The sequence below is a fragment of the Pseudopipra pipra genome, chromosome 15 (genome assembly GCF_036250125.1).
Source record: "Pseudopipra pipra isolate bDixPip1 chromosome 15, bDixPip1.hap1, whole genome shotgun sequence".
Taxonomy (NCBI): domain Eukaryota; kingdom Metazoa; phylum Chordata; class Aves; order Passeriformes; family Pipridae; genus Pseudopipra; species Pseudopipra pipra.
The window spans coordinates 4,824,914-4,851,642 of NC_087563.1; the positions used below are offsets into that span (position 1 = coordinate 4,824,914).

Below are 26,729 nucleotides of genomic sequence, written 5' to 3' on the forward strand. Positions count from 1 at the left end.
TTTCAGGGGAGTCTGATCTGCTTTTCTTTAGACCTTATTCAGAGTTGGTTAAAAAATACAACAGTTGATAAAATGTGACTTTTCAATTGCTTAAAGCATTTTGCTGTTCATATATTATTTAATCCTTTAAGAAACCTTATATCTCAATTCATACATGCAAATGATATTTTCTCTTTGTGTTTCCTCAGCGATTTGAGCAACAACAGCATCAGTGTGTTGGCCAATCACACCTTCAGCAACATGACCCAGTTATCAACCCTGTAAGTGGCCCGAAGTTTTGTATCAGTTTTAATTGCTTTTCAGACACCATCTTAGGTGTTGAGCAATTAGTGTACATCTTGTTAGTTAAACAGGTGGCTTTCCATGCTTCTCTGTGGTTGAATTGGAAGTGAAATGATCAAAGACATGCAGTGTTGTAACTCTGCTCTCTCTCCTTCTCCAGCATCCTGAGTTACAACCGACTTCGCTGCATCCCCGTCCACGCCTTCAACGGGCTCCGCTCCCTGCGAGTGCTGTAAGTTCCAATCCTCCCAGGAGCTGAACTGCAGCTTACTAGGATGCACTTGATGGCAGGGAGGGTTTTAGTGAGCAGGTGGCTTTCACTTGATCCAGTATTCATGAATACTTTCACACAGTGAGCTCCAGTGTACTTGCACTTAGGTGCAGTGTGTCCAGTGATGACTAGAGCAGGTAGGTGCTAAACTTTCAGTGAAGCAATTTGCATATTTGCAGGATGAATTACTTTTCTCTGATAGTTCAGGGATAGGAACTATCATGAAAACAGGCCTCCAAAAGACTACACTGAGTCTTGTCTCTTCTGCTTGAACAGTGTTTTACTGCCCCACAGGAAAGGGCTTTTGTCTGTAAAAACTTGATCATCTTTCACAGTGTAAGTTTCCATTGGATGCTTCAGCAAGAGTGTCTTCATGGAAAACCTGGGCATTTTCAGAATATTTCCTATTGATTGAGATTTGTGCAGGCAGGCTTTTACATAAAAGAATGCAATCTGAGGGGAAGTTAGAAGCCCCCACACTAGAACACTGAGTAAGTCAGTGGCTGGGCACCAGTGGTGTTGAGATGCCTGTCTGAAATATTTTTTTGAGTTGTGAATGTAATTTCACCTCATGTTGACTGTGGCACACTCAGAGATATCCATGTGTGGGTTATTTCTTGGGAGGTCCTTTTCTGCACTCTTTCTTTCCAATGTAGCTGCTTTCAGCAGCTTTCTGGATTGAACAATTTGCTTACAATCTCTTCTGGAAGTCATCTTTATGTCTCCAGTCTCTAGAGTGTGGGCATGTTCCTTTCAGCAAGCAGCCCCTTCCTGGCTTTCCTTAGGCATCTACTGAACTGATTCCTGCTTCCATGTTGTATTTACTGCCTCTCTCTTGCCATCAGAAACAAACCCAGGACTGGGTTTGCTCAGTTGCTTTGGTGGACGTGCCCCATGTGAAGCTGTAAGGACAAGGTGGAGAAGCCACCTTCCTTCCTCCTCGTGGCACAGAAACATGAGTGAGTCACCACAACTTGCACAGTAACTCAAGGGAATAAATTAAATAGCTTATCTGTGCTGAAATTACTCAATGTGCTGAAGGAGAATGGGCTTTGAACCCTGAAAGGTCAGGACATGAGGAGCCGAAGAGTATGTCCTGAGCGCTTTGAAACTTCACATTAATATTTCCTGGGGGTTTTTTTTTGAAAAAGTTAGATGTCATTCACATGCAGAAGCATGTGTTAATTAAAAGAGCAATGGGTGCTGTGCAGTGACTCCATAAATGTGGAATCAGAGGGTTGGCACGGGCAGCTCTGCGACTGTGGCAGCGCTGCTTGGCCGAGACCTTTCCCTGTGGTTTCAGTGGTAAAACAGATATCTGAGTTTCAGCCTCCTAAATTACGAGGCAGCTCTGGATTCCCAGTTTTCATTAGTAAAAACAAGAAAGATACGTGATTTGGATTTGTTGCTTTAAGTTTGGCTTGGGAGCCTGATTTCTAGCGCACCAGGATGGTCACATTTGAGCTGTTACATGAGACCTGAAATTCAGCCACAGATTAATATACTCTGTTTCATGGCCAAATAAATTATTCCATATGGAGCTGTCTTCTGGCCCGCTTCTGATATGCAAGCTAGCTTGATTAAAGCTAGTGTGGGGCTCTCTGCCCCGAATTACAGTGTAGATAAACCATGCCCCCCTCTTTCCAATAGCTACAATTTGTCTTTTCACTTCTGTCCTTGCAGGCCACATATGGACAGAAACAAAGGGCAGTATTTTAATAACAACTGTTATCTTTTGGCTTTTTTAAATGATTTGCTAGTCAAACTGAAAAAATGTCTTCCTCCTTCAAGGGAGAAACCCCCCCACTGTCTTGCACAGAGCAGTGAAATGAAGCCTAAGTGGGAACTCTCTGCCTCTGCTCCCTGCATTTGGAAGCCTCCAGATTGATTTGATTTATTATGGCCCACAAAACTCTGGTATCAGCTACAACTTCTGCCACGTGTCATCAGTGTTGTTACTAAAAATCAATTCTCCAAAGAGAAAGTGGTTTCCAAGCGACAGTATGAAATCTGTTATTGTCAGTTATTTATTATCCACGCTCTCGGGGGAACTTAAAAGAGAAAACATCAGCAAAACAATTTCCACATTTTTTGTAATACAAAGAATGCAGGGATCTCATTACCTTTGGCTGTGCATGCCTTTGAAGGTAGCAGACCCTTCTCATGCAGACTTCTGTCTGCCAAGTTATGTTCTCTTTACTTTTTGCCTCTAGAGTAAATACATTAAATATGTCTTTGAAAATCAGAATAATCATACATGTATGATGCAATTGGTCTTTGACAGATATTTCATCCTGTCCTCCCTCTCTTACACTTTTCAGCACAGTCCCAGTCGAGAAAACTGCAGAGTCAACATGTTTGTGTTTAAGCCTTAATATCTATCAGTGTTTACACAACCAGGCCTTTAATCTCAGTCTTCACATGGTTTATCCACAATGGCAGCCCGAGTGTGCTGGGGACCACATGACACAGAGTCTGGAGAATTCTTTTAATAACCAGAAGTTGATATCAGGAAGTTTTTGTGCCAGAGCTATTACAGTGAAAAATTGTGGGTTTGTTTTTCAGTTCATTTGTCCAAAGCTAGTCTTCTCAGAAATTAAATGTAAACAGATTAAGAAAGCTGAGATTGAGACAAATTTTAAATATTGTAACTTCCTGGAAGACCTGAACAGATTATTTTAAAGAATATTTTTATTGTGTAATCACATATTTTTATATGTGATTCAGTTAAGAGGCAAAGACCAGAAATCAAAATACTTTCTCAGGTCACTAAATAATTTTCCATATTATATTTCCATATTATAATATATAAATATATTTATATTTTTCCTTTGGAAAAAAGGATAAAATGAGCTACTGGATATTCTACTAAGATGAGATATTCTACTTTTGCTGAAAGCTGATGGTTATTTACTGCAGTTCAAAGCTCAATCAAACAGTAATACATGTGATGATAAAGCTCCCACTAATACTCTTTGGGCAAACCATTGGAACCAGTTTTTGCAATACACTTTCATTGCTGGATGCTGCAGGGATTTGACCTAATGCAAATATTTGGCTGGTTTATTATTATTATTATTATTATTATTATTATTATTATTATTATTATTATTATTATTATTATTATTATTATTTTGCATCACAGAATGGCTACTTGCACTTATCCATCATCATGGCTGGGCTTCGCGAACGAAGCACGTTGGTGGCTAAAAAGGCCAATACAAGATAGACATGTCCTGTTGCAAAAGGCACAGCAGAAAGACTCCTTAGGTGGTAAATTCTGCAAGGCACGATTCTTTCTGCGTTGTCTTTTCTCCTCAAGAATGATCCTGCTGCGTTCTCAAAGGCATCAGCAGTGTTATAGATGGGGTGTCTCCAGACCTCTCGATTGGAGGCCAGAGTAGACCAGTTATGGTGATCAATATGGCCAAGATGTTGTTTCAGGGAGTCCTTGTGTCTTTTCTTCGGGGCTCCTCTCTTGCGGCAGCCGGTGGCAAGTTCACCATAAAGCAAGATCTTAGGGAGGTGGTGATTGGTCCTTCATCCTGGAGACACAGCTGTGTTCTCAGCAACGTGGCCTCAATACTTGTGACTGCTGCTTGTTCTAGAACAGATGTATTGGTCACATAATCTGACCAGTGGATGTTTAGGATTGTGTGGAGACAGCGTTGATGGAAGCGTTCGAGGAGACGCAGGTGGTGGTGGTAAATGACCTACGATTTGGATCCATATAAGAGAGTAGACAGCACAATGGCTCTGTAAACACTGATCTTTGTACTTTTCTTCAAGTGTTTATTTCGCCAAACTCTTTTATGAAGCTTTCCAAAAGCAGCGTCTGCAAAGCAGGATGTTAAACGCTGCAGAGCTGCTTCTGTGTAGGTGACAAGGGCAGCGTCATCAGCATAGAGCAGCTCCTGGACAAGATGGTTTAAGGTGCTTGTTCTAGAACAGATGTGTTGGTCACATCATCTGACCAGTGGATGTTTAGGATTGAACAGAGACAGCATTGATGGAAGTGTTCTAGGAGTCATGGGTGGTGGTGGTAAATGACCCATGATTTGGATCCATATAAGAGAGTAGACAGCACTATGGCTCTGTAAACACTGATCTTTGCGCTTACCCAGATGACCTGTAAAAGCTCTGCAGTTGTGAGCATGGAGCAGTGACACTGAGGCTTCCCACTGTCCCTGACATCTGAGCTGTGCAGGGTCCTGCAGGGTTTGGCATCCCTCAGGGTTCACTGTCGGTGTTTGCCCCTGATGGGATGTGGCTCTGTGAGCTCGGCCAAGCCTTTGGCCACGTTTGTCTTCACTGAAAACACATCCCCTCTGTGTCTGCAGTAACCCAATGCTGTGGACAATGGGCTGGCAGGCAGGACGTGGGAAGGGTTAGTGAAAGAAAAACAACCAAAAAACCCCAGCCCTAAAGGATATGCTGAATTCATTTCCCTCCCTGAAGACAAAGGAATAAGTTAGTGAGATTAAGTTTTGACTTCAAGAATTAGTGTGTTTTGTTACTCTGTCCTCCAGATGAGATCCACATCACCTTAAATCCACACCCCTGCTGCTTACCAGTGTTTAGACAAGAGGATTGCTAGAAGTTCTGCTTTTGAGGGAGAACACACACATCAGTGTGTGGGCTTTAACTGTCCTAGTGTTAAAGATTTTATTTGGCCATTTGCTTATAAGGATTTTTGATACAAAAATGAGCTCCTGTTGGTGATTCAAGAGGAAAAAGATTTTATTACATTATTGAATTATCTTGCCATTGTTTATTATTGTGAGTTTTAAGTTTGTTAGCATTTGTCATTTCATTTTAGCTGCCTGGGTGATGATGTTGCTGCAATTTTTTTACTAAAATGCAGGCATTTGCATCCATGTGTTTGAGATATGTAATAAAGCCAGTCATTTTAAATGTTTTTTTTATTTTTGCTGGGATTGTCTTCTTGCTGGTTATGGTTATGTCATTCTTCAGCTTCTCTTGGAAGAGTTTCCAGTACACCTAGGAAAGAAAACCTTCACAGTATAAACACAACTAATACAACATGAAGAGAAATATTAAGTTCTGCTGTCTGTTCACAGAGAATCATCTTGCAGATCTTTAAGCTGTTTAAAAGATCAGAAATTAGGAATGGCTGCTTATTTAAATGTGCTCACATTACTGAAGTCTGAAGGAAGGAATATTTTGATGACAAGGCCTGATCTTGCATCCTCATACCAACAAAAACACTCCTTATTTAATAGCTGTGGGGTTTGTCTCAGTCAGTTGGTCATTCTGTAGAGAATTAGAGAGTATGTTTTATCTGGAGTTACTGTGTGGGAGCTCAAATCCTTCCTTACTAATAGCCAAAACCAAGGTGTGCTTAAAAGAAAATTTCAGAATCAGGGTGTTGGGAGGGGAAGCTTTTGGCATACTGGCAGTGAGAACTGGAGAGAGGTGCCAGCAGGATAACTCTGCTGCAGTTTTTGTGGGTTTGTGCTCTGTAGAAAAGCTTTGCAGCACAGTGAGAGAGAAAATGCAGCTGCAGTGAGCTGTGAAACGTGATTGTGGTGACATTGCTTGTGCTCACATAGGTCACAGACCCAGGGAGACAGGACAAGGGGGATCTTCCCCTGGCAAATTTGGCTTTCCTTGCTGTGTGTACTGACATAAGGCAGGGTGTAAAGGTAGAATTCGTAACAGTTATAAGGCATCGTGGAGATCCTGGTGCAGTGTTAGGGAAGGAAGGATGCAAAAAGAGATGCTTTTGGTTTCATTTGGGGCTGTTGTGTTTTTCTGTGGGTCTAGATTTGGGTTGTTCTAAATAAACTTAGTGTTTCAAGAATATGCACATTCACAGAAATAGAAAGTGTGATTGCATTGTCAACAAATTAGCAGGTAAGTTAGAAAATAAATGACTCGAGGGCAAGAGCTGCTACAAAACTGACACATAGCAGCCTTCTGTTTTCCAGCCTCCTCTGCCATGTCTGGAGCAGTGACAGTAATTCCCATTTATGCTTCCTTATGTAACCCACACATAAATGTATTTCTTAGAAAAGAGATAAAGTGGATGCTTAAATTGCCCTGGAAACAGGGGAGAACTCTTTCACAAGGGTCCTGAAAACCCTGCTAGAAAAATGTTAGTTTCTTTGCACATAATGTCCTAAAACAACTAATTTCAAGTACTTTCCTTGGTAGCACAAATGTACTTGTCAAATGGGTTTTAAAAACACCACACATAGAAGTATTTCCTACTGTAAGAATGGGAAACTAGAATGGGAGAGCACAGCCATATTTGCCCTCGGGGACCCTTGCTCTCTCCTAGGATCTCTCTGAAGTCAATATTTAATTTAACTTTCACAGTTCTTATTTTCCCTGTTCTGTTTTTGCCGTGTTTCTGGCTAATGGGATTCCATAAGAGAACACAGGTCTGTAGGTGGGGGTCTGCTTGTCATCAATACACCTTTAATGGCATAAATAGTATGTCACCTCTTTAATTTACAGCCGCAGTCACCAATGGTTCTGATCGTACCATTGTTTTAAATGCCAGCATCTAGAAGTAGAAGTAATAATGCATAAAGTGTGGAAACTCAAGAGTTGTGAAGCTCATAAAAACTCTCGAAGAAACAAAATTAAATACCCTTTTTAAGCGTTAATCCTTTTACTTGTGTAGTAAAGGGAGCAGGGAGCAGACAAAATACTGTGGTTTGCTACCTTCCTGCTTCTCTCTCTTCTAGGACACTCCATGGAAACGATATTTCCAGTGTTCCTGAAGGTTCCTTCAATGACCTGGTATCCCTGTCCCATCTGTAAGTACTTCTGCTTGGGTTCATCTGTTTGATTGATGGCTTCAGATTTATAAAACACTGCATATTATTACCAGTGTAGGATTGTGTAGCTCTTCTGGTTTTCCTGCTCACTTTTCAAATTGTGCTCTGGATATTCATAGTGCATCTGTTCAAAAGAAACAAAAAAATACTAGAACGTGTTGTTATTAGTTACAAAAATATTTTCTTAAGGAAAACCAAATGAACAAGTGTGACAGTTTCCTTCTCTGTGGGCTTTGTGTTTAAGGTTTTCTTTCAGCATTGTTGATGTGAAATGCAGAGTGTGTTATGGTCTGAGAGTGAGACAGGAAACCTCCCACAAAGAGCAAATATTAAGCAAATGTGAATTCTTCCCTTAATAAGTGTCATATGTTTTGCATACCGGAATGTTGTCAGTATATGAACTTGTTGATGAATCACTACTTCAGGCACATCTATTTAATCACGTGGAAATTGGTCATTTCACAGCATTAATACTTCATTCCATAATTTGCAAAAATTATCAGACATTTCAGGAAGTTACTGTTGTCCTGGTGGAGGTCCAGGATATTTTTAAATGCAGTTCAATTGATGAAAGAACTGTACAGACAAATAGCTGCAATGGCTACAAACTAAACCTGAAGTGTTACAGTTGGTGCCAAAAAAGTGACCAGACAGTGCTTTTTCAGTGAGATAGTGTGTGATACTTCTCATTATTAAACAATACATGTAAAGGAAAGGTGATTTTGTGTAGCATGTTTCTTTATTAGTGTCCTCAAGTTATCAGAGGGTTGGGCAGCTCTTGGTCCCTGTGGGAAGTGACCAGTTTCACAGGTTGATGTGGATGTTTTCTGCTCTGCTGCTGATGGACACACACACACTGAGACATACAAACAGCTCTGTGTGCATTTAACATAGGTTTATATCTATCTATTATCTCTTTGCAACCTCCAACATGCCCTCTAGAACAGTTCCCTGAACACAAGATTCAGTTTGAATTGACATATTTTCTGTATAGAAGGTATATCCTCAGACTGTCTTTCTGTGTGGCAGTTTCTGCCTCTGTTTCTCTCTGGGCAATGAAAAATAAAAATATCTCAGATTGGTAGGGACAGAAATCATGTGAGCAATCTGGGCAACTTGAGCTGAGAAATAACCCTCTTCATTTCCAGCTTACACCTTGATGTAATTTGTTTTACACAAAGTGTATTTGTTTTTCTCATTCCCAGTATAGTCAAGTCATTTTGTGTGTTGTTTAGACTGAGCTGAAGCCCTGCACCTCCTTTTGGAAGTGCAATAACACCTTCCATATTGGGAATCTGGCTTCTGGGGGTATTTTTAGAATAAGAGATAAACATATCGTGCCCCATTTGTTTGGATTTCCCTCGGGGTTCACTTTAAATGAAGTGCAGACACAGTTTTCCTGGGTAAACTGGTCACCTTAGGGAGTGATAAAACCCCCTTTGGCCCAACACAATCTCTGCAGTCTATCTGTTTGGATATATGTGCTGCCAGAAATGTAAAATACACAAAGCTCAAATGAACAGTAATAAATAGGATCCATAAAATAAATAAGACCTGTCTGGGGTGTAATTTGCACAGTTGAACAGTTGAATTTTACAGTGCAATTGTGCTCTCTGGTTTCTTAAAGAGGATCCTGAAACTTTTAGCAACGACGACGAATTTGTTCTTCACATGCCAGAGAAAGCTGTGCTTACTCAAACTAAGTCATACATAATTGAAAATAAATGCATTTTGAGCCCTTCCTCATATATAGGTCTTCAAGGAAAGAGCATACACTTGGAGTCAGTTTGAAAATTATCCAAGGAGTTGCTATTCATTGACCTCTTAAAGCAGGGGAGAAGAAAATTTTATCCTAAATGTTCCAGCTGTGTGTGCAAGGGTGGGATAGGTGCTCTGGCAGGAGAGAGGTGAGTTACCAGAGTTTTGAGCCTGGGCCTCCTGTGTCAGGGCAATTAACCTTTAGAATTGCAAAGAGGTATTTGTGTTGCACAGACAAAACTATTGGTTTTAGTCAGTCTTTCGTAACAGCTTTAAGTTGGTCTGTGACTGGAAGAACAAAATCTAGATACTTCCCTTGCTTTCTCCACAGCTCTTTAAAGAAAATGTTCACCACATTTCCTTTACACTGTAACCATCCTATAGCTGTAATGCAAATATTATAACAAAGGTTTGTATGTGCTATACACACACTGCTTTTGCTTACTATTTATTGCTTTATTTACTTGAACCACGCAATTGTCTATTTAAGCCTCAACTCTATAACCTTTTTAGTCCATAATAAAAACAGCACTCCTGGAGGATCAAGTGTAATATTATTTAATATCGACCCAAAGTCCGTTGGGGTGGAACTGAGACCTTCTGAGTTAGGTCAGTTCCTGCACTTGTCCTCACCACTCACAGCTCTTCAATACCCAGTGTCCCAAACACTGCCCACACATAAACTGACCCCCTGGTAATTCAGGGATTCCACAAACCCTTTGTAACAGGTGCTGGGTACAGCAGGTATTTCCAACATATTTCCTTTGTACAGCTCAGATTCCTAATCCTGTTGAATCATCTCGTCTTTACTCAAATTTACATTAATTACCTATAAAAATAACCCGTCCCCTTCTTTGTTTCTTTTCCCCCCACATTATTGTGAATGGATTTATTTTAATGGACTTCACTGAGTTGCCTCAAAACAAAATAAGTGTCTGAACAGAAATAACCTGCCCAGCATTTTGAAAATGCTGCTGGTGGTGTTTCACTACAGCACAAGATATTTTTACCTTCTGGAAATAATTTGCTGTAATGTGCAAAGAAATTGAGAGAATATGTTAGAACTCATGAATGAAAATACAAAAATTCACTGGAGTTTCTAGAAATGAAAAAAGAAACAGAAAACCACCAAAAGCCAGCCAAAAAAAAGCCAAAAAAAACCCCCAGCAAAGCATGAACTACAACCAGAAGAACAGGAGGATACATATAATAATTTCTGCAGTTGTCAACAGTGTTATTGGTAATAATTTCTAGTGTCTGTAGAGCAGTTCTATTTCTAATGTAGTTTATAAATATTAATTGACATGGTAACTAGCTTTCTGTTGTCCTCCCAGTCTCATTTTATATATGGCAGTTGCTTAATGCTAAAGTTAATTTCTCAGTCCAGCTTTCACTGCTGCATTTTATTTGACCTTGGACAAGTGAGCCAGTTGATCACAGTTACAGGGTCAAAAAGTCAACCCAGTAGTTTTTTTCCATTGCAAGCAATGGATTTCCAGGAGGAGTGGATGGATATTTTTTTAATGCTGTGCTGCAGTACACATTTAATTTTGATGAATGAGGCCCAGACAGGGTTTGAACCTCTGAACTCTCATTATGAATCTGTCTAGGGCACAGTGGGTTCATTAGTCACTCCAGTAGAAATGTATCAACAAATTTACTGAGGTTTCTATCTTAATATCCTGCCTGATATGTTTTTATTTGAAAGAAGCTTGAGTTTAAAGTACCACCTTAAAAATAGTTTATAGCATATGCAGAAATTTTAAAGTCTAAAACCCAGTTTGAATTACTGGTTTCTTTACTATCTCTTGCCTGTGCTAATCTTTATTTAGTTCATTTTCTTCCCATGGCAATTCAGGTGTTTTTACAGCTAAAGTCTTATGTTTGCTTTGAGCAAAATAAATTCAGACTTTCAACATGCATTTCTTCACACTTTCAAAAATCAGTTGGTTTTAAACTGACTTTTTTGAAGTCTGGACTCTGTAATTGACTGATTGCCTGAAAAGACACTTCTTTTAAGAGAAAGAGAAGTATAAATGAGTCAAGGCAGCACCTGAATTTAAGGTTAAAAGGTTTGTTTTCTTTCAGATAGATGTCCATAAAAATAAAGAAGTTCTGAGAATTATCATTTCACTATATAAACATATCTTCTTCAGCTATATGACCTAACTCAAATGATGGGTTAAGCAGCAAATGTGTTTTCAAAGCCATAAATAAACTTAGCAGGTTGCAGTTCTGAAAACTGAGTTATCCTCTGTGTGTGTGTGTGTGTTTCATCTGGAGAGGAGTCACTAACCTGAGTCATCAGATCCAAACTGAATTAGACAACTCACTGCTTGAATATGCTCAGGAAGGACAAAGAATTAAATAAAGGAAACCAACGTGATAAATTTTATGAAAGCAGTGTCTGGTGGCATTGCTGGAGCACAGCTGTTTAAAAAAAGGGATTTCTCGTTAGGTATTTTTACAGCTTCTCTACCCAGTGGTGAGAACACTCACTTCCCGAAGACTTGGAAGTCTTTGGGAATAGGAGTGTAGGACGAAACGTGCCTCGGTGAGGTCAGAGCTGTTGAATAACCTCTGCTGATTGTTCTCCCCCCCAGGGCCCTGGGCACCAACCCCCTGCACTGCGACTGCCACCTGCGCTGGCTCTCGGAGTGGGTGAAGTTGGGGTACAAGGAGCCCGGCATCGCCCGCTGCAGCGGCCCCGAGGCCATGGTGGACAGGCTGCTGCTCACCACCCCCACCCACCACTTCCAGTGCAAAGGTAGGAGCCATCCCAGAGCTCCCTTCCCTCACACACACACGGCTTCATTTTTGTACTCCTGGGTTCAGAGTGCGTCTGAGGGCGCGTCGGGTTTGACTTTCGCTTTCTGAGCCATCACGTTCCTCCCATTTTGCGTTTCCACACGGTGCAGTTAGAGCAGATGAGAAGTAGTTACATTTCCTCCACTGGAAGGAAAGCCAGGGAACCTCACAACATATATATATATTCCTGTTGCTCACACCAGATTTTACAGTGGCACATTAGCACATAAGGTGTTAGAACTTACTGGAGCAAATAGATCGGTTTTGGCCTCTGGCCTACCCCAGAAAACTTGGGTAAAATAAGTTATTTAAAAATATAGAGCGCTCTATTTGTCATATACATGCACTTGAAAATTGAGAAACTGAGAATTCTTCTAGAAAGCGTTTAGCAAAAGCACATTTTAATTTTCACATCTGCAAACTGTTCTCATCAGCTCTGATTCAGAAGCTGTAGATTGTGGAAAACTTGTCATGTTTGAATGGGGTGTACATTCATTCAGGAGAGGGTTGAGGTGCAGCTAAGAACCATTAGGGTACTCAGTGATAGGAGTGTGCTGCACTAGAGAGCAGTCAGACAACTAAAAAGGAGCACACTGTTTTATAGATAAAGTATCTCATTAGTGAATGAAGATTTGGACATACCTCTGTGTTCTCATTGTAAAACAAAAAGTTTAGGAGGTTTGCTTAGGTTACCAGCAAGTACTTGAAGGTGGAGGTGTATTTATAGTGGAAAAGATGGCTCAGTGGCCTCTCTTAGAAATGGAAATGAGGGCATAAAGCCAGTTTTTATGTGTCTCAGAGTGCCATGCACATTTACAGTACTGCTTGGCAGGGTGATTTTATAGATGCTGGGATTAAACTGCTGAACAAACAAATAATGGTGTTGAGGTGGGTTTAGAACACAGGTTCCCAAGGCTGAGCTGAATTTTATGTCCTTTCAGATATATCTTTAATAACTGTAACCTTATAATTTAATTACTTTGAAATTTCAGTCTCAGAACTCTCAGAGCTCTGACTGTAATTATCAAACTACAGCCTTTACAATGGTCTCTCAGACCTGAAGTACAAATACACCCTAAGTACTAAAAACACCAAATAATGCATTGTTCCCATGAAGTGAACCACAGAAAATAATTGCATTTATGTATTAAACAGGATCTGCAAATTAATTCAGAAAGAGAAGCTAGATGCTTTCTTTATTCTGAAACCAAGATATATCAATAGTTACGTTCACTCTCTCCCAAAACTAAACAAGCAGTTCTTAGGCTAGAGATAAGTCTAATCCTGTTATCCAGGATATTAAAAGTAGCTGTATGCTTTTTATGTAAATATTATTTTGGTCCACTAGAAAGCTGCTGGACTTTCTGATATCCCAAAATGAGACTTTCTGCTATCTCCATGGCTTGCTTTATCCAAATAGAAAAGGAGAAAAAAGTGTTGATTTGGAGCTGGTCTTTGGGCAAGAAGAAACTGTTGATGGTGTGGATAAGTAGCAGTAGAGTCCAAGAAGCTCCCAGCCCTAGAAAAATTCACCTTTGCTCGTCACAATACATACATTTTGAAAAACAGTGCATGATTTGGTAGTCTTACTGCACCCATTTCCCATGTGCATGTTTAAGACTCATGCTGTTCAGTCTGGGTGCACGTGCAGCTCCAGTTCTGGAGCTTTAGGGAGTGCTGAACCCTCCATCTCCCTGAGTCACTGTGGCAGGAGGTGGCCCATCCTGAGCTGGGTACTTTGAGATGCAGTGTAAGGGTCATGCACAGGTGTCCTCTGTGACCTCCAGGAACTTTTACATTAAAAAAAAAAAAAGTAGTTTAACTTATTCTTGTTAAAAGTATGTTTTTAGCCTGTGACTGAGCAGGAGGTTATGTCTCAGCAGAGCCAAGAAAATAAAAGTGTGTAATGTGCAAGTCATGCAAACTCAGCTCTGTTTTTTATTAACTTGCCCTCCCAGCTATGCAGTAGAGGAAAGGAATGTGCTGGGCTGAGGGCATTTTGCTATATGGATTTATAAATCAAATCCACAAGGGCAAACTAATGAACTACTTAACTGCTAGGAACTAACACTGTTCTTATTAGCTCCTACATTGATTAGCTTTGATCTATGCTACAGGAATAAATGGAAAATGTACGCGTGTGTATTATGAAATAAATAAATAATAGAACAAATTCTTGCTTACTGACCTCTAAATCTGGAAGAGCAGCACTGCTGCCTGGCTCATGAGCTCTCCAAGGAGCTACCTTGGTTTGTTCTTTGTATATTTTACCATCAGGACACAGGTAGCTCAGATATGTTGCATTCCAGCCCCTGTCAGTGCCAGAAATTCAGGTGTGATTTCCCCTGGCTGCCCCAGCTCCAAGGTACAAAGTGTGGCATTTAGTTAGACATGAACACAAAGACAGAAGAGTATGACAAACAGTTGTTTGTTATATTTATTTTTTTTGGATTTGTTACTTTTTGGGTATTTTTAACTGACTACTGAGTGCCCTGAAGGCACCACATCAGTGCAGGACCAGGACACAGCCCTTACCTGGCAGATGCTCTTCAGCTGAGACCCCTTGGTCCCCATTTCTGCCGTGTTCTTGCCCCTGTTGGTGCTCTGCAAGTGTTCAGAGTAAACAGAGAAGGTTTATAGCTCATGCAGGACGATTCAAAGCAAATCCCTGACTGGAAGGGCTTTTTCATCCCTAGTTTTGGGAACCCTCTGGAGTTCCACCTTCTCCCAAACATCAAGTATAAACTTCTTTTCTTCACTTTCAGGATGTTTCATAATTTACTCCTTCTCACTACTTACCATATAATACCAGAAGCTTTGTGCCCACTTCTGATGAGTACAGGACCTATTCTAAACTATTTTAAAGCATATTTCCTTAAAAGCGAAACAAAATTATTTTAATATAATTTGGTATCATTTAAGCCCTTTTGAAGTGCTAGGTTTTCTTTTTTACATGTAAAAGCCAGTGAGTTAATACTCTTTAATATTTGAAAGGCTGCCATTTAAAAAAAAAATCACCATTCTTTAGCTATGAATATAACTGTCTAAATTAGCTCTCTGTAAAATCTCAACAATAAAATAATGATTGATTTGGGACCCCAAATGTACTCGGTATTGTTTTGGTCTGTGATTGTTTTCCTGCTCACTCACAAACATCACTGTTTGTCTGGAAGATTTCTGTTACATATATGAGGTTTATTAAATGATTTAAATATGGCCATGTGTATTTACCTGAATACATTTACATCTTTGCATATTTGGCTTTTTTTGCATTTTACCAAGATAGCTGAATGCTGATGATCATTCTTCTGGGCAGAACAGGAAGAAAATAAGTTTTTAGCTTAAGTTAAAAATTAAGAGTGGTAGAACACTTTGCACCTAAATATTCCCATAAGCCTCTAACTAAATCTTTCTTGTGCATGTTTTATATTTATGCTGTTGCATCTGCACTTTCATTCTTGTTATCAGCCATAGAAATGTCAGGTTACAGTTCCCTGGGGGTTGCTGTTGCAGGATTTCCAGCACTGAGAGAAGGAAAAATTGCTGAAAGCCAAATATACATATATATATATATATATATATATATATATATATAAACCAGTCTCTGGAGGTTCCCAGCGTGTTTTTTTCAGAGTGTATGTTTGCATCTTCAGAATATAAGCATCATTGAGACTTCCCTAGCACTTGATTTAAGCACTTAAAGCCTCTCTGATCCCTGGGAATCCCAGGCTGCTGTGTTTGTGTGTTTGTGCCAGCGCAGGGTGAATACTGCTTAGGAAGAAATGTGTTTGTGTGCATAGGAAGTGTCAGTTTTGTACTCCAGTCCTCCATTAATGCATTGTGTCTGCCTTTCCAGAGCCAGCAGATCTCAGTGTTGTGTCCAAGTGCAACCCCTGCCTCTCCAACCCGTGTAAGAACAACGGGACGTGCAGCAGTGACCCAGTGGAGCTTTATCAATGCACTTGCCCTTTTGGTTTCAAGGTATGACCACAAATGAGCTACATGAAAAGCAAGAGCATTTCCCCTTCCCTGCTGGTCTTTTAATTGTTGTACCATGTCAAGTTTAATTGTCATGCACCACGTCAATTTTACAGGCAACTGGGCTCAAAAAATCCCTTACTCAGGCACATTGTGTGTGACTTTTCAGCTCTGCCCCACTACAAATTTTATCCCATGCTATTGGAATTGCATTGCTTTATGCTGTGACCACACAGATCATCCTGAGCAACTTGTTTTAGCTGACCCTGTTTTGAGCAGGTTGGTTGGACTGTACACTCTCCAGAGGTCACTTCCAACCTTGGGCATTGTCTGATTGTGTAATGTAGACATCCATACAAAATGGCAAGTTGGGTTTATCTTCCTTTTAGTTTCTTTTCTTCTGCCAGCAACAGGATAACCACTTTATAGGCTTCCAGGCCAAAGAGGAGGCAATTCAGATAAGAATTAAGTGCCAATCTGGTCCATGGTGACAGAATGTTGGTACCTGCTAGTTTACATCCATCTTACAGACTGACTAAGCAGAAAGGTGATCACTGATCAGACACAACCCCTGACTCAGCTGTCTCTGTCTTTGGAGCACTGATGTCCACAGAGGGGTCTGCACATGTGAATGCTGTGGATGCCAGGCATTGTGGGCATGCAGTGCCAGCTTACTGATAACACTGGAAAATGGGGAAATCGTGTCAGTGAGTAATGCAGGCCCTTCAGCACTGCTGTACAGCTCCCCTGGTTCACACTGCGTCGTGACAGCTTGAGGGTACCAAGACACTGCCTCAGAGGTGATATAGCTGGAAATCTAACTCAGGAGCCAGTAGCTGAAGGATTAAGTATAAGTAATAAATGAGGCATATGATCTGTTCACAGCCTGGAGGGTTTGGATGTTATGGCCAAAGAAGTAGGCTGCATCCTGCAGACTGGGATTTTATTTGCCTCTTTGGATATTTCCTGCAGTCTTGGTCAGTTGAAGCAGATGCTCATAAAACATAAAGTAATAAGAATTATTACTTTGGAAAAAAAAAAAGAAGGGCAAAAACCAGACATACATGTGGGAAGTAAGCACAAGTATCCATGTGTTACATTTGAGGTAGGATTTAGGAATTAATCGGTCCTGATGATATCACCATTTCCCTTCTCTGTTTGCCTGGGATACATCCCAGAGTAATTGTGGTAGATCCTTGAAACATTGGAAAAAGGGAAGATGTAAAGCTCATTTTTTCTTGGCCCCCACACCTAGTACTCAAGAATAATAACAGTTCCCCTAAATAATTGAAAAAGCCATTGGAAATTTCCTGTCATTAAAAATCATTCTACCCATTGGCATATCAACCAGCAACTTTTCTGGGATCTTAAAAGACCATATTGTCAAAAATTCATTTAACTGAAACTACTTGATAACAATCTGTTTATCTCCTCGGGTTAATAGAAGAGCGGCCATTTTAATTTGATATTTAACATAAATTATGTTGAATTCAGATGGGAATTTGAAAAGTAAACTATTTCAGAAATAGCAGGAAAATACATGAATCTTTGTGTACGTCTTACTCTGTAGGGCACATATCATGGAACAGGTACCCAGGCTATTCAAAGTGAAAATTTGTTAGTTATGAGCATCTTCTTTTTTTGTCCTTAGATTTTTGTTTGGTGGTGGTTGGTTTGGGGTTTTTTTACAGTATTTCTTATTCACAAATTCTCTAGTACAGATTCATTTATACTGCTAGAAGTTTATTAAGTTTGTATTTATGAAGGGAGGATAAATTATCAAGAATAACCCTCTGGTGATATCGGCACGTTGTACTGCGCATTAAACCTCAGGATGCATCGTTTTCCTTGGAAAGGGTTTTGATAAACACTTGAAGTGACTCAGTTCAGACATCTCAAAGAGCATCCAGCTTTTCTCCTCTCTCAGGTGACATCAGTGTGGGAATGAAAAACCCAAACCCACTTGTGAGCTGGTGAGCACCAAGCCCTCAGCCCAGCGTGGCACGGAGCAAACACACCGGGCATGGCACTTGGAGCAGGGTTTAAAAATACTGCCTGGATAACAGCTCAGGGAGAACTGGGGGAAATTTAATAAGCAAAAAGAAAAAAAATAGAAAAGAACCGTGTGTCTTTACCACAGGTTTTTGAATAAAAATGAAGTATGACAGGCCCAAATGCAAACCATATGAAAGGAGCACTCTATCTACCATGCAGTTCTCCACCAGAGATTCATGCTAATTCAATAACAATACCTTGCTTCCTTCTCACCAGCCAGCACCAAACAGCTCAATCCATCTGGAAGCTATTTCCCAGACCTTGATAAATTGCCCTAAATCTGCCCCCTCAGCATTTGTTTTTCCTTGTTTGATGTAGATTTTCAAAAAATCCTATGTGGAAGAGTGCATCAATAAAGTGAAAAACCCACCCATTTTTTTTCAAATGTAAGCTGACGGCTTTATAATGTTCCCTGGGTAGGGACAGACATTACAAACAGTTTTCTGGGGTTCCTGTGCTCATGCCAGCCTTCAGATAAGTAGGCCAGCCAGCAGAAAGCCACCTAAGTTTCCACTTGCCCAAAGTGGTGCCTGATGAATCAGGACATTCTATCAATTAACTGCATTCTCAAAGGCCTGTACTCTTGATTTTTGCTGCCACATTGATGATGACTCCATGTCTGACTTTTCATGCTCACAAAAATGTTTTTTGCTGTTGAATGTATACCTTTTATGGGGCTTTTAGCAATGTGCAGTGCTGCCCTTGGTGGTCTGAGTAAGCTTAAAAGTGAGATAAGCCATGGACCACCTGAGCTGCAAGGCCAGAGGGCCCCAGTGGTGTCTGATGAGGACAGAAATAGAGATTGCTCACTCAGGAAGGGGCAAGGCTGTGCTGATAACAATCTTTGCTGCTGCTCTTCCCTTAAAATGGGTGATGAATGTGTGTGCTGTAGATAAGCCATGGTTGAAACAGTGCTGTTGGGGTTGTTCTTTGGGGAGAAAGCCCCAAAGAGTGGGAGCTGGTGGGAAAGTGCCACCTCCAGCAAGTGGCAGGATCATGGGCAGGAGCTCCAGGGTGCCACCAGTGCTGGCAGGAGGTGGCTCTTCACGTCATGAAACTTGTGTTTTCATATTAAACACAGACATAGGTGTAATTATCCAGCAGGCTTTTTTTTTTTTTTTTTTACTCCATAGCATTCTTTGAACGATTATTTAAATAATGTGTGTGGTTTAGATTGTAAAGTGTGATTGCCAGTAGAGAAATGGATCTTTCTTCTGCTGGAAATGCTGCTGGCCACCTGCAGAGCCAGTGTGTGTGAGTGCAGCTGGGGGCTGGTAAATAGATAACAGCACTGTACCAATCCATTTATCCTGCAGAGTGTGTGGCTTTTAAGTATTCCCATTGATATTGCAAAATTGAGTCTATGGGTGTTAGAATTCAACAGAATAATCAAACTTGCAATCAATAAGCCATTGAGAAGGGATTCACTTGAATAGCTGTAGTAAAAATTGAGGTTAGGGAAACTAACACAATGTATTTTGCCATTGCTGCATTCTGAAAATGCCCTTTTGGGGTTTTTTGGCTGATTTCTGTGTCTTTTATACATTGGATTTTTTCTGAAAACTGAGGTAAAAACAAATGAAGGAGAATAATTTCCTTCTTTTGAACAGAATTATTTGTAGAACTGAGGAAATAGTTTAAATTACATCTTTGTTTTATCTGAAATGAAAGAACATTGCCAACCCAGAAGAGGAAACACAGGGGCTGCCTACAGCCTCTGTGATTGCTCAGGTAAAGGAGCCAGAGCTGCTGGGATGCAGGATGTTTGTCAGCTCTGGGTTCTGCTCTTACTGAAAGCTGTCTGAAAGGGAAAGTGAAGATAGGTAAAATTAGCATAGCCTATATCCCACCCTTCAGGCACCACTTGCTGATGTGTGTCTGTGGCAGTGTTGCTCACTAGGTTTTATCCAAATCTATTCACCTCCCTGTTGAGCTCAGCCAGTGTCCTGACTTTTCCAGCAGCACTGCAGTATCTGGAGGGTTCAGGCAATTTCACCAATCATCCAGAATGACAGATACAATTGGAAAAATCCTGGGTAAAGCTCCTGGGCTTCGGAGAGACAGCACTCTTTGCAGCCAGACTCTTGTGGTGGGAGGCATTACAGTGAAGCCAGAATGATATTTATTGAGGAAGCTGGCTCCAGAGTTCTGCTAGGAATTTGGCTCTTCCCCCTCTCCACCCCCTAGGCCAGGTTTTCATCCCTGGGAACACGGTTGGAAACGGGGGGTCTCAGAACAGAAAGTCTCTGGGATATGCAGGATTCGTGTCTATCCCATGTTGTGCACAGACACATCTAATGTGCCAGCACTCGAGTGGATCAGAGCAGCTGAGCAGAAGCTGTGGCTGCTGAGCACAGGTTATATCAGTGCTGGGTACAGTCTGTGCCACTGGCAGGGACTTGGGGCTGCACTGACTGCATCATTCCCTCCTGAGGGTGCACATGGCCTTGCCTTTGCTTGGAGCAGGGGCATGAGAAGTTTGTATTTGCACTTTGCCGTGTCGATGTTCTGTAGCATTGCACAAACAATCTGTCAGAGTCCTACAATAATGGCAGTTTGAGGAGAATTCAGCACAGAACTAAGGTGGGTATGGTGGTGTTTGCTCATCCACAGACACTCAGGGCAGCTCTCACAGCTCAAGGGTGAGACAGTGAGGTTGTTGCAATGGGGCAGGTTCTCAGTGATGCTGGTTTGGGTGGGGTTGTGGGGATGTTGTGTGAGCCTGTGCCTACTTTGTTAGGCTAATACTGTGTGCAAATGTAGCTCCATGCTGCTGTTTCTTTGGGTCTGTTAACATATCCATGTAAGTCCCATATAGATCATGCAGTGCACAAATAAATCCCCAGGTTGGAATTGCAAAGGGAGAAGAAATTGGAAGGAACTCTCCACCTAGCCTGCTCTCATCCACACCAGCCAGGAGAGCAAACACTTCTGCCTTCATGTGTTGCTCTGCCTTGGCCTCTTTCCTCTCCCAGTGTCAGGATTGGGGGTCAGGCAGTGGAATGTCAGATCAGTGCCAAGTTTTCACATGGAGAAATAAGTGCAGCAAAATGCTGCTCGTGTGAGGTGGTTCTGCCTTGAACTTTCATTCTAATAAATTCTCCTGGAGTGCGTGTTTATGTGATCTGGGGCGTTTTATTTTTGTTTGGTAGCTTTAAGCATACTAAAATTACTTATTAATGAATGTTGTAGAAGCATTTTCTACTCATAGTAAAATAAAAGAGAAAGCCTTTAGGGATGAGAGGTAATGGGTGGCCACATAAAGTGAGTAGACCTGTATTTATGTGTGGATTTCTAAGGCAAACACCAGTGTCAGCAGTAGGTGGTTATAATTTCATATAATGCTCCTAGGGCAGAAAAAAACCTGCAGAAATCACAAGAATTTCCCATGTATGCTTATTCTGTAAAACCTACCGTGCATCAGTCAGACTTGTGTTTCTTTCTTTTTGCTATTTTGGTTTTAGTAGTTCTTAAGAAAATAGAGATTTACATGTAGAAGAGCACAGAAATGAAAGGCTTAGGGAGGGATTACCACCCCAGTTGCTGGCTGAAGGTGTCGAGGCATGAACACACCCACCACAGGCCCTGTAAAAACACACTCACGTGGTGTGGCAGGCCCTAATGAGGGCTCTTAACAATAAAGAAAGTTCTGAAGAAGTATTTCAATTCCTGTCAGGCCAACAAGGAAGCAGATGTTGAGCAGCTTCAGGCATTTGCTGTGTTTGTGCTGTGTCAGAAGTAGCTGAGCAGCTCAGGTGAATGACGAGCTGAGCTGTACCCACAGCTGGGCACTGCCATGTTCATTTTCTTGCCAGTGTGGATTGTTCCCCCTCACTCCGTTTTTACTGCTGTTTTTCTAGTCTAGTTCTAAATGCTTGAGGTGACCTGTCTTCCAATTTTTCTTTTTCTAGGGTAAAGGAGAAGTTTTTATTGGCGTTCAAGCTGAATTTCAGGCTCTTCTTCTTATGTTTGCCTGGTCCTATTACACTAAATAATAATTTTTTTTCCTCTGTGGTTTGCCTGTAATTCAGGTGATTGCTGGTTGCTATAACTCTGCTTAATCAAGTTCTGTTTAACCAGCTCTTAATTTTCTGCATCCCCCCATTTCCGCGTGATTGAGTCGGTTGACATGGTTGGCCACGGCTCAAAAATCCTTATTGTTAGATTTCCTTGTGACTGTCTGTCATCTGTCATCCTTGAGGCTTTCTTGGCACTGACTGCACTTGATGATATGGCTTTTTGGGTTTCTTTTGTTGTCCAAGAACACGAGCGGAGATTGTCCCTGGGAGGCTGATTGCCTTATTTTCTCCTTTCCTTTGGGGGTGATGGAGTTGGTGAACTTGCTACAAGCAGGCTAAAATGAAAACTTCATCATGTGAGAGTAAACTCTCTCTTGTTAACAGAAATGACCTAATGCCAGACTAGCTTGAGAATTGGTAGGTGAGTGAGTAGGGGAAGTGCACAGACACTCCAGGTGAAGTTGTCCCAAAGCTCTCTGACAGTGTCAGGCTCCAGCTCTGAGCTGGTGCAGGGCACACCCCTCACCCCGTGGGTCCCCTCCTCGTGCTGCTGAGCACCTCTGAAATAACTGCTGTGTCTGTCTCGTTATCACAATGGGCAGGTTTCATGGCTTTGATAGTCTGAAAAACCCCTGTGCCTGCCTGGGTTACCTGTCACTGCCAGCCACTATCAGATGGATGCTAGAAAGGAGTGCTGGTATCTCTGAGCTGGAAGCCTTGTAGGGGAAGCTTTGCAGAGCTTCCACGAGCAGAACAGATTATACTGGCATTTTTGCTGATATAACTTGTATTTCAGTGTGAGACCCTTTATCAGCACAGAGCTGTTGCAAACCAAAAGCCTGAATCCTTAACAAACAGGGATACACCAGCAGAAGGATCTTCAAAGGGCCTGTGAATCTTCCAGCATCTTTAGCTCTATTTATTTCAGAAATCTAGTGAGCTCTTTGAAGAGATTTTTTTAATCATATAAGCCTATGTTAGGTTTCCTTGGGTTCCTGCTTGTAGTGTGTCCCTCCTCTCCATATTCATAGTTAATTTAAAATACAACAATTATATTTTATTTTATTTCTTAAATGTCATTGATGGTATTTTTGTTTTCTCTACAAATGTCCAATCTTTATAACTTCTAATGAGAGTTCACGTTAAAAGAGAGGCCTTGAAAGGGAAAGTTTTATCACTGCAACATTTATTTTAAAATAAACAGGCCCTGAAGGTGCTCAGAGCACTTCTCAATTGTGAATCTTGGTTGAAGTAGGGACTACTTATAAAATATTCAGTGTTGGTTTTACAGCAAATATTTTGGGTTGGATTTTATTTATATAGAGTCCACCCTGGACAAAATTAACTATATTCAGTGTCTCTAATTTTCTTCTACATCTTCCAAAACATTCACACAGTGGTCTGCATGAGCCCGTTGTAACCTTGGAAGCTCTAGAGCATCTGCCTCATCCAGTTTGGCACCTCCAGACTCATTTCAGACACGTGCCATGTGAATTGACTCCGTGATGGATTAATGACATTGATTAAAAGCCCAAAAGACCATTGAAACCCAAAGTGCTTATGTAAGGAGAGGTTTGGAAGGGCAATCAGGATTTATGTGGTAATGAATATAATTACAAAATAAACCTCAGATGTCCACAGAGAATTAAATGCCATACTCGTAGGAGAAGAACCAGAGTTTTTAAAAAATAATATGATGAATCCTTGCACTTTGACTTTGACAGACAAATTCCTGATTACTCGCTACAGAGGTAATGGAAGGTGCATTATACCCTGGAGGATCATAAATCTTTCTGATTTAAATAAAATGAGGCCTAAGAGAGCAGAGTTTGCCTAATTTACTATAAATTGACAATTGTGATTTATTAACAAGGACAAGGGAGTCAGTGCTGCTGCCATGGCCAATTGTTGTTTAATCAGATGCCAGGTGAACCTAGGCTGGCACAGGAGGTAACTCTACAGTGCTGAAGATGGTGGGGTGTAAATGTCAGTGGTTTTGCTTCAGACAGTAACACTGGGAAGGTTTGCAGAGGGAGTTAAATCAGCCCAGTAGTGGGAGGGGCAGCACAAGAACAATGTCAGAGTATCTTCTTTTCATACCCACCTTCTGTGCCATTTAGCAACTAGGATATCTCATGATGGTTGTGAGCAGCAGGTGACTTTGTTGATGTTTTGATGTGTCAGTGTAACTGCAGCTGTATAAACAAAGATGTACTAAAAAAAAGAAATCAGAGAATTCTAGGTAAATTCAGGTTAATGTTAAAACTCTTTTTTCCAAACTGGAAGTGGATGAAATTAATTAATTTTTCATGTTAAATTAATCGTATTTTAAGCAGCAACCCTCAGAAGGTACATTTTTACAGAAGGTACATTTCCCTCAGAAGGGATGAAGAGAAACAGTTAATTCATCCCCACTGTGGGTGCCCTAACCTGAGGTGTGGGTGTCTGTAGCAAGGTCTGTGTTCTGAAGGAGGAGTCACAGATTTTTGTGAACAACAGATGATCAAAATCTTTCAACTTCCACCTGGCAATCTAAAAGCAATCTGATCCAAAATTACTGTGATATTATCCAAGCCTTGCCAAATAATTTGTATATATCCCTAAGCAGATGGGTCTGATGTACACCCCGCCAGCTCTTCTCATCGTTTGACCTTGCCAATGAGCTTCATCTTTTCCAAATTGAGGTTTAGCCATTATGTCTATGGCAAGGCAGAGCATAAACAAGGAAACAGTATCACCTGGACCTACTGAAAAGCTTCAGACTACTGTATACAGATATCAGGGTGTCAGCTGTTCTACATATCTCTTAATGTCAGTTCAGTCAGGAAATCATTTTCAAATGGCTCCAGTGGTAAAATAACAGTAATTCCAAATACTGTATTTTTTAGCCCTTCCTGCGAAATAATTTAAGTTAATTTTATATTTCAAAATTAGTTTCATTCTTCACTCGGTTTGCAACATCTCTGACCATTTGGTAGCCAAGTATTCCCCTCCCAAAGCTGTGTTTGCTGAGGTGTCCATCAAGTCCTTCATGCTGCAGTCAGCTCAACATGGCATGCCAGCTTCCAAACCTTCCTTTAAGATTTGCATGTAAAATGTCCTTTTCATGATCCCATTATAGCAAATACTGTGTTCCTTTGCCTTGAAAGGCTCTGAAATACACAGCTGGGCATAGAAGTGGAGAGAATTTTTCCTAACAAACTTGTGGCTTAGTGTATTGGCTTTGAGGCTGAATTCATAGCATCGTGTTTCCTTGGTCGATTGTGCAAAATTATTCCTGTTTTTTCTTTATATTTATGGCTGATAAATGTACTTATCACAGGGGAAACTGCTGAGTGCCTCATTCTTATTTTCTGCCTTAACTGTCTACTGGAGTTGAAGTTTATGTGATAAAGCTTTGTTTGTGAGATACCTCCTTCCCTTCCTGGCCTGGAAAATTTCAATTTACTCTCCAATTTTGACTATCTTTGACAGAGGGATAAAGATTTCAAATGGTGAAAGAAGACACTTCTAAAAATGCCATTAGAAATTAGCATCAGTTTATACCCTATTGGATAGCTGTGTGGCATAACTTTTGAAAACCCTTTGATCACAGTTCTCACTTTACTAAGCATGAAAGTAAAACTAAAAAAAAAAAATACATTCAAAATTTCAAACTGATTTTTTTTTCCTGTGCTGAGTGTCCATGTCTTCTGTTATTTCTGGGTTTTTTTCCCCCTCTTCTCTCATTCCATCTCATCTCATTCTTTTATATGAAGAATCAGGAATCATGACTTGCTTACACACCATGTTTAACCCTTCACTCTGCTGTTGGACCTGTGCAGGTCTAATATATGAGCAGGTCCCACTGGCACATGCAGATGTGTTGGTAACACTCGAGTGTGTTTATATCTGTGTACACCAGAATAGTTCATAAAAACTGATTAAATACTTGCCAAGCTCTGTGGAAGCAGAGCAGAGCTCTACATAGTGGCTTCAAATGTCCATTTATTCTCATTTCGCAAGATTAGGAGGTTGAAATTTTAAAGCTGTAAATTCGAATAACATTCCTGAATATGCTCATGGAACACGTTGTACTTCTCATTTATCCTTCTGTGAATTTTCCTTCCAGCCTATCACGAAGTGGAAGATTTACTAAACTTTTTCCTTTAATGTAATGATTTCTTATTAACTTCTGACCAGGACACCCATCAGACAAGTGTTTCAATGCTTGTGAGACTGAGAGTTGGATGTGGATGCATTACTCCCACTATTAGGAATGTAAAGGACAGAGTGTGCAGTGCAGGATCTTTGTAGCTGGTAATTTTGTCTGTTTACCCTAAAAGCTTTAGCTTTATTTAGACCCTGATAATTAAGTTGTTTATGAAAACTTCCTAGTTCTTAATTTAAAGTCTCTATCAACTATATTTGTCTTCATCTAGTATTTTTACCAAACACATGAACGCTCCCATCTGTTCTCCACATATACCAGCTAAATAAAATTTATTATGAACACATTGTATGCTGTTAACAACTCGAATAAACTTTGGTATTTCTTTTGTATAGCTCATTTTTCCAGCGTGCTGGGAAACACTGTAGTCATTGAACAGGGCTGTAATTAGCTGGAAAGAGGTCTCCCTATTCACAAACCATTGAAGTTGGACAGACTTCTGCCTGTCTGCAGGTGTCTTCCTCGCTGCCTGGATCACGTTTCTCCTGCAGTCAGCAGTGAATGTTTTATACACCAGGAGGTTTCAACCTTCTGCCTGT

General features: G+C 40.7%; 1 protein-coding gene across 2 annotated transcripts in view; it reads left to right on the top strand.

The window, feature by feature from the left end:
- The window catches only part of SLIT3 (slit guidance ligand 3), a 474,289-nt gene that overhangs the window by 387,270 nt on the left and 60,290 nt on the right, over window positions 1-26,729 (top strand). For both annotated transcript variants that reach the window (XM_064671611.1, XM_064671612.1), the window contains 5 exons: window positions 189-260; window positions 443-514; window positions 7,270-7,341; window positions 11,724-11,887; window positions 15,785-15,909. In XM_064671611.1, the coding sequence (XP_064527681.1) occupies window positions 189-260; window positions 443-514; window positions 7,270-7,341; window positions 11,724-11,887; window positions 15,785-15,909 (505 nt within the window). The remainder of the gene's footprint in view (window positions 1-188; window positions 261-442; window positions 515-7,269; window positions 7,342-11,723; window positions 11,888-15,784; window positions 15,910-26,729) is intronic.